The sequence below is a fragment of the Coregonus lavaretus genome (assembly GCF_964263955.1).
Source record: "Coregonus lavaretus genome assembly, chromosome: 22".
In the NCBI taxonomy this organism is placed as follows: domain Eukaryota; kingdom Metazoa; phylum Chordata; class Actinopteri; order Salmoniformes; family Salmonidae; genus Coregonus; species Coregonus lavaretus.
The window spans coordinates 493,012-504,021 of record NC_140009.1 but is presented as its reverse complement, the minus strand read 5'-3'; the positions used below and the strand labels follow the sequence as shown (position 1 = coordinate 504,021).

The window sequence follows — 11,010 nt, the reverse complement described above, 5'->3', positions numbered from 1 at the left end:
CTCAGTGCCTCTTTGCTTGACATCATGGGAAAATCAAAAGAAATCAGCCAAGACCTCAGAAAAAAAATGTGTAGACCTCCACAAGTCTGGTTCATCCTTGGGAGCAATTTCCAAACGCCTGAAGGTACCACGTCATCTGTACAAACAATAGTATGCAAGTATAAACACCATGGGACCACGCAGCCGTCATACCGCTCAGGAAGGAGACGCGTTCTGTCTCTTAGAGATTAACGTACTTTGGTGCGAGAAGTGCACATCAATCCCAGAACAACAGCAAAGGACCTTGTGAAGATGCTGGAGGAAACAGGTACAAAAGTATCTATATCCACAGTAAAACGAGTCCTATATCGACATAGCCTGAAAGGCCGCTCAGAAAGGAAGAAGCCACTGCTCCAAAACCACCATAAAAAAGCCAGACTACGGTTTGCAACTGCACATGGGGACAAATATCGTACTTTTTGGAGAAATGTCCTCTGGTCTGATGAAACAAAAATAGAACTGTTTGGCCATAATGACCATCATTATGTTTGGAGGAAAAAGGGGGTTGCTTGCAAGCCGAAGAACACCATCCCAACCGTGAAGCACGGGGTGGCAGCATCATGCTGTGGGGGTGCTTTGCTGCAGGAGGGACTGGTGCACTTTACAAAATAGATGGCATCATGAGGAAGGATAATTATGTGGATATATTGAAGCAACATCTCAAGACATCAGTCAGGAAGTTAAAGCTTGGTCGCAAATGGGTCTTCCAAATGGACAATGACCCCAAGCATACTTCCAAAGTTGTGGCAAAATGGCTTAAGGACAACAAAGTCAAGGTATTGGAGTGGCCATCACAAAGCCCTGACCTCAATCCTATAGAACATTTGTGGGCAGAACTGAAAAAGCGTGTGCGAGCAAGGAGGCCTACAAACCTGACTCAGTTACACCAGTTCTGTCAGGAGTAATGGGCCAAAATTCACCCAACTTATTGTGGGAAGCTTGTGGAAGGCTACATGAAACGTTTGACCCAAGTTAAACAATTTAAAGGCAATGCTACCAAATACTAATTGAGTGTATGTAAACTTCTGACCCACTGGGAATGTGATGAAAGAAATAAAAGCTGAAATAAATAATTCTCTCTACTATTATTCTGATATTTCACATTCTTCAAATAAAGGGGTGATCCTAACTGACCTAAGACAGGGAATTTTTACTAGGATTAAATGTCAGGAATGGTGAAAAACTGAGTTTAAATGTATTTGGCTAAGGTGTATGTAAACTTCCGACTTCAACTGTATATTGCTATTGAAGTTGACTGTGTGTTTGTGTTTCAGCCACCCAGTTGGAGGACCTTACCAAGAGATACACAGAGTTCCTTTCTCTTCACCACGGCTAACAAGCTACCGCTAACATAACCCTAAACTCTACAGACAACTGTTAGCATGCTACCGCTAACCTAACCCAAAACCTCGCAGACAACTATTAGCTTGCTACTGCTAACTCTCCGTGACCGCCACATGCTTGCATCAGTGTTAACTTTCCTGCCCTTCAATGCTAAGGTTGTTTTAGTGTCAGTTCTAAGTGCAGACTGTGTTTGTAACCATGATTTGAGCAGTAGGCAGATCATATTCACTTCTCTAGCTTGGCTTTCCAAGTTCCCATCTTAGTTTTTTTTTTTTTTTTTTTCAATACATTTGAAATCACTTTTTGTAAATGATTTAATATGAATGCACTATATAGGGAATAGGGTACCATTTGAGACTCATTCAGCACCGATACACCTGGCAATAGTGTTGCATTCAGCACCGATACGCTACATCAAATTTGTTTTGGTGATAATATGTTCTTTCTCAACAGTGGAACTGCATACATTTTTTTAAAATGGTGTCTATGTCTGTAAGTTGTTACAGTATGTCTGATATTTGTCTCAAACATTGTTCCCCCCCTGCTGTCTTGGTTGCACCAGGTCTCTTGAAAAATAGATTTTATCTCAATGAGACTAACCTGGATGAATAAAGGTTAATACAAAATACAGGCTACTAGTTTCTGAAGTCCCATTTATACATAAATTATATGTTTGGATGTGTGACTGCATTGGCGCTGTCAAATCGGTGAGCGGCTGTTCATGTGGTCATTTTAAGCCACACCCACCCCACTCACGCTAGAAGTTTAGAACATAGTCATCTGCGGTGGACTCTACAGCAGTGTTTTTCCAGACCAGGAGACATCCAGAAAATCACGGAAATGTCTGTGGAGTGCGAACAGTTTGACACGCTAATATGACCCCTCTATGGAAAGGTGAGACTCTCACGAACACATACTGTTGTTATTCTCTAGGACTAGTCTGAAGGTCCCCCGGTACCAGTTAAAACATGAATGGAATGGAAGTATATACAAAAAGTATTCAGACCCCTTGACTTTTTCCACATTTTGTTACATTACAGCCTTATTCTAAAATGGATAAAATATTCAAAAAAAATCTCATCAATCAACAAACAATACCCGATAATGATAAAGCGAAAACAGGTTTTTAGAAATTTTAGCAAATTTATTAAAAGCTCATGTGCATCCTGTTTCCATTGATCATCCTTGAGATGTTTCTACAACTTGATTGGAGTCCACCTGTGGTAAATTCAATTGATTGGACATGATTAGGAAAGGCACACCCCTGTCTATATAAGGTCTCACAGTTGACAGTGCATGTCAGAGCAAAAACCAAGCCATGAGGTCAAAGGAATTGTCCGTAGAGCTCCGAGACAGGATTGTGTCGAGGCACAGATCTGGGGAAGGGTACCAAAACATTTCTGCAGCATCGAAGGGCCCCAAGAACACAGTGGCCTCCATCATTCTTAAATGGAAGAAGTTTGGAACCACCAAGACTCTTCCTAGAGCTGGCCGCCTGGCCAAACTGAGCAATCGGGGGAGAAGGGCCTTGGTCAGGGAGGTGACCAAGAACCCAATGGTCACTCTGACAGAGCTCCAGAGTTCCTCTGTGGAGATGGGAGAACCTTCCAGAAGGACAACCATCTCTGCAGCACTCCACCAATCAGGCCTTTATGGTAGAATGACCAGACAGAAGCCACAGAAATCAAGATTGAACTCTTTGGCCTGAATGCCAAGTGTCACGTCTGGAGTTAACCTGGAACCATCCCTACGGTGAAGCATGGTGGTGGCAGCATCATGCTGTGATGTTTTTCAGCGGCAGGGACTAGGAGACTAGTCAGGATCGAGGGAAAGATGAACGGAGCAAAGTACAGAGAGATCCTTGATGAAAACCTGCTCCAGAGCGCTCAGGACCTCAGACTGGGGCGAAGGTTCACCTTCCAACAGGACAACGACCCTAAACACACAGCCAAGACAACGCAGGAGTGGCTTCAGGACAAGTCTCAATGTCCTTGAGTGGCCCAGCCAGAGCCTGGACTTGAATCAGATTGAACATCTCTGGAGAGACCTGAAAATAGCTGTGCAGCGACGCTCCCCATCCAACCTGACAGCGCTTGAGAGGATCTGCAGAGAAGAATGGGAGAAACTCCCCAAATACAGGTGTTGTGTATTGATATTCTAGTTTTGTCCCTTTAGGGCACCTGTAACCCCCCTTGCTTACCTACTTTGAAATGCTTGGAATGTTCTTCCTGTAAAACGCATTAAAACAATGCCCACGTTAATTTCTACTCCCGTCTCATGTCCTGTCCTTATATTAGTTGTATTAGTAATACAGTGTGCTATACAACAACACTGGCGACGAGGAAGAAACTTTCTCATGTTTGTGCTCATCGTCTTCGGCAGAAAGTCTGAGTTAAATTCGTTATATTTTTCTCGCTGTAGAAAGACGCAAACATAACGTGGAGCTAGCCAGTCGAGTGATGCTAGCTAGCCTTCGATGTCACGGCAACGAGAGCCTCGAGGGATAGGAAGAGTTTCTCTGCGGGAGAAAGTTAAGTCATCGTGAGTTAAAAGAAAGAAAAATAAACTGAAAATGTTGCATTGATTGGAAATATAGGAACATTTGATGAATCTGTGGAACAATGGAGTTCTTACACAGAACGCTTTGAGTACTTTGTGTTGGCAAATGGAATTAAAGTTGAAGTCGTTGTGCCAACATTTGACTGTTATGGGTGGCAAAACATTCAATCTACTGCGCAGCCTAGTAACGCCTGAAAAACCTGGTGATAAATCAGATGATGAAATTGTGGCTACCTTAAAAGGACATTATTCTCCCAAACCACTGATAATCGCAGAGAGATTCCGGTTTCATAAGAGAAATGAAGAGGAGGGGGAATCAATCTCACAGTTTGTGGCTGTATTGAAACAGTTCTCTGAACACTGTGAATTTGGGCGATCAATGAGTGACACTATACATGATAGGTTTAGTGTGTGGCATGCGCAGCGACGGCAATTCAGAAACGCCTTTTGCCTGAGAGTAACTTAACATTGCAGAGAGCAATAGAAGTGAGTACGTCAATGGAAATGCCTAATAAAGACGCACAGCAGCGAAGTGCATCGACCAAAGTGCATAAGGTGTCTATGGAGTTAAACAAGGCAGGAGGTGGGAAACCAGGTCACCAAGCCATGCTATCGCTGTGGGAAACCAGGTCACCAAGCCATGCTGTCGCTATGGAAACCAGGTCACCAAGCAGAGGAGTGTTGGTGCAAAGACTTAGACTGCAGAAGCTGTGGTAAAAAGGGTCACATCGAACGTAAAAACAAAAAGACACAATCAAACAAAAGTACTGAACAAAGGAAAAGCGACTTCAGGAAGTACAGAAAGAAAGGTCATAAAATGGAGCACACAGAGGATGAACAAAGTGATACCCTGTCTGAAGGGGAAGAGTTAGCATGTTATGTCAATTTCAGACAATGGATACGGGTACTGGGTGACATCGCCACTGGATGGAAATGCAGCACGGATGCAAGAGGACACTGGAGCAGCCATGTCTCTGCTGTCTGAGGCTGTCTACAAGGAGAAACTATATCACCTCACACTACGGCCCACAAAGATGACGCTGAAAACATACACCGGTGAGATTGTTCCAGTGAGAGGAAGCGGGATTGTTACAGTGGAGCTCAACGAACAGAAGGTAAAGTTACCACTCTACATCGTGAAAGGCAACCATCCAGCATTGCTAGGACGCACATGGCTGGAAAATATCAAACTAAACTGGCAGGAAATTCACATGGTTGCAAAAGAGGACACAAACCTACAAGGGATATTGAGGAAACAGGCGGATGTGTTCAAAGGAGAACTTGGCAGTATGAAGGACATAACAGTTAAACTGACCGTGAAACCAGACAGCCAAAATGATTCAAAGCTAGACCTGTCCCATACGCCATAAAACCAAAAGTTGAAACTGAGCTAAACAGACTAGTCGAGAGTGGGAGTATTGGATCCAGTGAACGTTAGTGAATGGGCTACACCCGTCGTTCCAGTCAAAAAGATGGATCACTCAGACTCTGGGGTGATTTCAAAGTCACTATTAACCCAGTCTTGACTGCTGAAAGATATCCACTACCCCTCATTGACAACCTCTTTTCTGGTTTAGCTGGAGGAGAAAAATTCAGTAAGATAGACTTATGTCAGGCCTATCTACAGATGCATGTGGACCAAGAGTCACAGGAACTATTGACCATAGTGACTCACAAAGGACTGTACAGTTACCGGAGGCTTCCTTTTGGAATCACCTCAGCTCCGGCCTTGTTTCAGAGAGCTATGGACCAGATACTGAGCGGGCTCAGTGGGGTCCAATGTTACCTCGATGATCTACTCATCACCGGCAAAGACGAGCAGGAGCACCTGAGAAACCTGAACGCTACACTACAGAGATTGGAGGAGTACGGTCTGAGGGTCCGGAAGGACAAATGCAAGTTTTTCCGGCCCTCTGTTGAGTACCTGGGCCACGTCATCGACAGCTCGGGGCTCCACAAGGCGCCATCGAAGGTGAAGGCCGTTGCAGAAGCTCCATCCTCACAGAACGTGAGTCAGCTGAGATCATTCTTAGGACTACTGACATACTACGCAAAGTTTGTGCCAAACCTAGCTAACATGTTAAAGCCACTGCATGAACCTTTGAACAAAACCAAACCGTGGAAGTGGACAGACAGATGTAAGGAGGCCTTCAAGAAACAGCCTTAGCTCAGTCAGAGGCTCTAACCCACTTCAACCCCAACTTGCCATTACAGTTGGCATGTGATGCATCTCCTTATGGCGTTGGTGCGGTTGTCTCACACATCATGCCATCAGGTGAAGAAAGGCCAATTGCTTTCGCATCATGGACCTTAAGTAAAGCCGAGAGAAATTATGCACAGATAGAGCGTGAAGCACTCGCCATTGTGTTTGGAGTTAAGAAATGTCATCCGTTTCTGTTTGGCCGACGGTTCACACTGCTGACGGACCATAGACCCCTCACCTCCATCTTTGGTCCCCACACCGGCATTACGTCGCTGGCAGCCAGCCCCATGCAGCCAGCCCCATGCAGCCAGCCCCATGCAGCCAGCCCCATGCAGCCAGCCCCATGCAGCTAGCCCCATGCAGCCAGCCCCATGCAGCCAGCCCCATGCAGCCAGCCCCATGCAGCGATGGGCGTTATTGTTATCTGCTCACCAGTACGATATCAAGTACAGAAGGTCTGAGCAGCACTGCAATGCAGATGGTCTCTCAAGGCTTCCCTTACCTGTCGCACACACTGAGCACTCCCAGACTGAAATATTCTACTTCAAGGAAGTGACGAACGCCCCAGTTACATCTGTCCAAGTGAAAAAGTTCACCCACACTGATCCAGTGACGTCTGAGGTCGTGGACATTGTCACTCGTGGAAAAGGAGAGATATCGGACAGCCTGCAACCTTACCTAGTGAGGAGAAATGTGCTCACAGTTCAGTTTGGATGCTTGCTATGGGGTTTTTGAGTCATCACACCGCCGCCACTGAGAAGGCAGGTGCTTGAAGAACTCCATTCAGAGCACTGTGGCATGGTGCGAATGAAGGAGATTGCACGCAGCTACTTTTGGTGGTCTGGATGCAGATATCTAAGACAAGGCCTCAGCTAGCGCCACTACACCCATGGGACTTCCCAGAGGAGCCTTGGCAGCGAGTCCACATAGACTATGCAGGTCCACTGGAGGATCGTATGTTCTTAGTCGTAGTTGACGCACACAGCAAATGGCCTGAGGTCACAGTGATGAAGAGCACATCAGCGGAGAGAACCATCGAAGAGCTACGGTCAATTTTCAGTCGCTTCGGCTTGCCAACGCAACTCGTTAGTGATAATGGCCCCCAACTGGTGTCTGAAGAGTTCCGGTCATTCATGGAACCAAATGGAATTCAGCACATCAAGTCAGCGCCGTATCACCCTGCAACGAACGATGAAGCAAGCTTTAAAATCATAACAAGGGAACCGCTCCCTCAATAGGCGTCTAAACACCTTCCTGTTAACCTACAGAAACACTCCCCACGCTACAACCAAAGTGGCACCCGCGTCAGCCATGATGAAAAGACAGCTTTGCACGCGACTCGACCTCCTGAGACCTCCAAAGACGAGACCGGTTGTACAGACGTAGGTGGAGAGACGGAGCAAAGCAAAAGACAGAAGCTTCAGAGCTGGAGAGAGAGTTCTTGCTCGGAACTACTGCGAAGGTCCAAAGTGGATACCAGCCACAGTGGTTGCCCAAACAGAGCCTGTGGTCCTACACAGTTCACACACCGGAAAACATCATCTGGAGGAGACACGTGGATCAACTGTTGCCAGGAACCAACCTCAGAGATGACTCCTGTCAAGTGACAAACCAAGCACAGCTACTGGAGACCTACCATGACTACGAGCTATCACCTGAACATCCACTGCAGCAACCTACCAATGTGGAAAGTGCTCCAGACTCACCTGCACCAGCCAGAGTGCTCCAGACTCACCTGAACCAGCCAGAGTGCTCCAGACTCACCTGCACCAGCCAGAGTGCTCCAGACTCACCTGAACCAGCCAGAGTGCTCCAGACTCACCTGAACCAGCCAGAGTGCTCCAGACTCACCTGAACCAGCCAGAGTGCTCCAGACTCACCTGAACCAGCCAGAGTGCTCCGGACTCACCTGAACCAGCCAGAGTGCTCCAGACTCACCTGCACCAGCCAGAGTGCTCCAGACTCACCTGAACCAGCCAGAGTGCTCCAGACTCACCTGAACCAGCCAGAGTGCTCCAGACTCACCTGAACCAGCCAGAGTGCTCCGGACTCACCTGCACCAGCCAGAGTGCTCCGGACTCACCTGAACCAGCCAGAGTGCTCCGGACTCACCTGAACCAGCCAGAGTGCTCCAGACTCACCTGAACCAGCCAGAGTGCTCCAGACTCACCTGAACCAGCCAGAGTGCTCCAGACTCACCTGAACCAGCCAGAGTGCTCCAGACTCACCTGCACCAGCCAGAGTGCTCCAGACTCACCTGAACCAGCCAGAGTGCTCCAGACTCACCTGAACCAGCCAGAGTGCTCCAGACTCACCTGAACCAGCCAGAGTGCTCCAGACTCACCTGCACCAGCCAGAGTGCTCCGGACTCACCTGAACCAGCCAGAGTGCTCCGGACTCACCTGAACCAGCCAGAGTGCTCCGGACTCACCTGAACCAGCCAGAGTGCTCCGGACTCACCTGAACCAGCCAGAGTGCTCCGGACTCACCTGAACCAGCCAGAGTGCTCCGGACTCACCTGAACCAGCCAGAGTGCTCCAGTCTGAGCATACACCATCACCACTCAGACTCAGAGATAATGTGACTGTAGACTCACCTGTACGTCGTCATTACCCTGTAGACTCACCTGTACGTCGTCATTACCCTGTAAGAGAAAGACGACCCCCTGACAGGTTGACTATTTAGTTCAGACTAACCTCCGACATTGGGGCAGAATACATTTACATTTTAGTCATTTAGCAGACTCTTATCCAGAGCGACTTACAGTTAGTGAGTGCATACATTTTCATACTGAATACACCCCAGGGTTAAGTCTGGGGACTGAGGCAGTCTACCCGCTCTCCCTAGTTTAGAAGATGTTATTCTGAAAAGTTCATTTATTTACATTAAGAAAACAATAGGCAAAACAGTGAATATTAACTTTTTCCTTATGAGTCATCAAAGGTAAAGGGGGAGGAATATGTTGTGTATTGATATTCTAGTTTTGTCCCTTTAGGGCACCTGTAACCCCCCTTGCTTACCTACGTTGAAATGCTTGGAATGTTCTTCCTGTAAAACGCATTAAAACAATGCCCACGTTAATTTCTACTCCCGTCTCATGTCCTGTCCTTATATTAGTTGTATAAGTAATACAGTGTGCTATACAACAACAGGTGTGCCAAGCTTGTAGCGTCATACCCAAGAAGACTCGAGGCTGTAATCGCTGCCAAAGGTGCTTAAACAAAGTACTGTGTAAAGGGTCTGAATACTTATGTAAATGTGATATTTAAGTTTTAAATTTGGTATGAATTTGCAAACATTTATAAAAACCTGTTTTTTCCCCCTCATCAATCTACACACAACACCCCATAATCACAAAGAAAAAACAATTTAATCAATTTTAGAATAAGGCTGTAATGTAACAAAATGTGGAAGAAGTCAAGGGGTCTGAATACTTTCAGAATGCACTGTGTGTGTATTTGTGTAAGTAGTTAGTGCCCAAACATTTTTTTTTGGGGGGGGGGGTAAATGTGGGTGAATATTTCCTGATCGTTCTTATATCTCTCAGATATAGGACAGACACTTTAAAACAAACTTCATTTTGATTACTTTTTTGTTTTTCCATGTCTGAATCTGTTATTCAATGCGTTTCTATGCGCTAATAGCAGTAAGGCTAAATTCAATTAAATGTTTTATCAACAAGCAAAAAAAATCACTCAAATAGCTAAATGATCCTTGGTATGACCGTCTGAAAACAGTCCCCCCACCCCCAACGTTATCCACGTATTCTTATGGAGAACTCCCGATGTCGCATGAAGCCGGAAGTATTTGAATTTGAAGCGTGCCATATAGATGGGATGGCTGACTCCGTCACGAAAAGGAGGCACACGCTTAGCTGGTCCCTCGTTATGGGCAGGATTAGGGGGCCTGGCCCGCCCTACCGCACCTCCTTGCCGGTCTAAATAAAACATTGAAATATTGATAATTTATTTGACCTAAAAGCGGCCCGACAGAGAGAAACATAAATCTCAGTTAAAGCATCCGAGCGAGGGAAACAGCGCCCCTCTGTCTCAGTATTTGTAGACCATGTATCTGATGCTGTCTGGACCAAAAGGAGTAAGGCATGTCATACTATTTCTGGCCAGACAGCATTAGATACATGGGCTACAAATACTGAGACAGAGGGGGCTGACATATTTTCAGCAGAGAGGAACAGGCGAAGTAAGACGGCTCACTGTCGCCTAAATATGTCAAGAATAAGCCCAATGCGTATGCAGACCTAAGGTTGTCGCCCGCCTTTGGGACAAAGACTCCCATTGTTAGGGCGGAGACATGAGCATCTCGTCATCATATACAGATCTCTGGGAAAGGGAAGTTGGTGGGTACACAGTAAGCAGATAGGATGCTGCATTCCCCTTAATTAAATTGTTTCGCCAAGCTTATAGGCTTTAATTATTCCTGTCTAAATAAAATAATTCAAAATATTTCACCCGGGAGCATGAGTTAGTCATAGAGGATCGTTAGCTTCTTTATATATATATACAGTGCCTTGCAAAAGGATTCATCCCCCTTGGCGTTTTTCCTATTTTGTTGCATTACAACCTGTAATTTAAATGGATTTTTATTTGGATTTCATGTAATTGACATACACAAAATAGTCAAATTTGGTGAAGTGAAATGAAAAAAATAACTTGTTTAAAAATCCAAAAATATATAACGGAAAAGCAAGCGGCACCATGAAGACCAAGGAGCTCTCCAAACAGCTCAGGGACAAAGTTGTGGAGAAGGACAGATCAGGGTTGGGTTATAAAAAAATATCCAAAACTTTGAATATCCCACGGAACACCATTAAATCCATTATTAAAAAATTTAAAGAATATGGCACC

The 11,010-nt window shown here is 45.7% G+C and overlaps 1 protein-coding gene across 1 annotated transcript in view; it reads left to right on the top strand.

Annotated features, from left to right (window-relative positions):
- Positions 1–2,016, top strand: part of LOC311149668 (HAUS augmin-like complex subunit 7) — a 29,794-nt gene extending 27,778 nt beyond the window's left edge. The window contains exon 9 of the mRNA XM_084186871.1: positions 1,314–2,016. Coding sequence (XP_084042997.1) covers positions 1,314–1,375 — 62 coding nt within the window. The 3' untranslated portion in view covers positions 1,376–2,016. The remainder of the gene's footprint in view (positions 1–1,313) is intronic.
- The last annotated feature ends 8,994 nt before the right edge of the window (positions 2,017–11,010 follow it).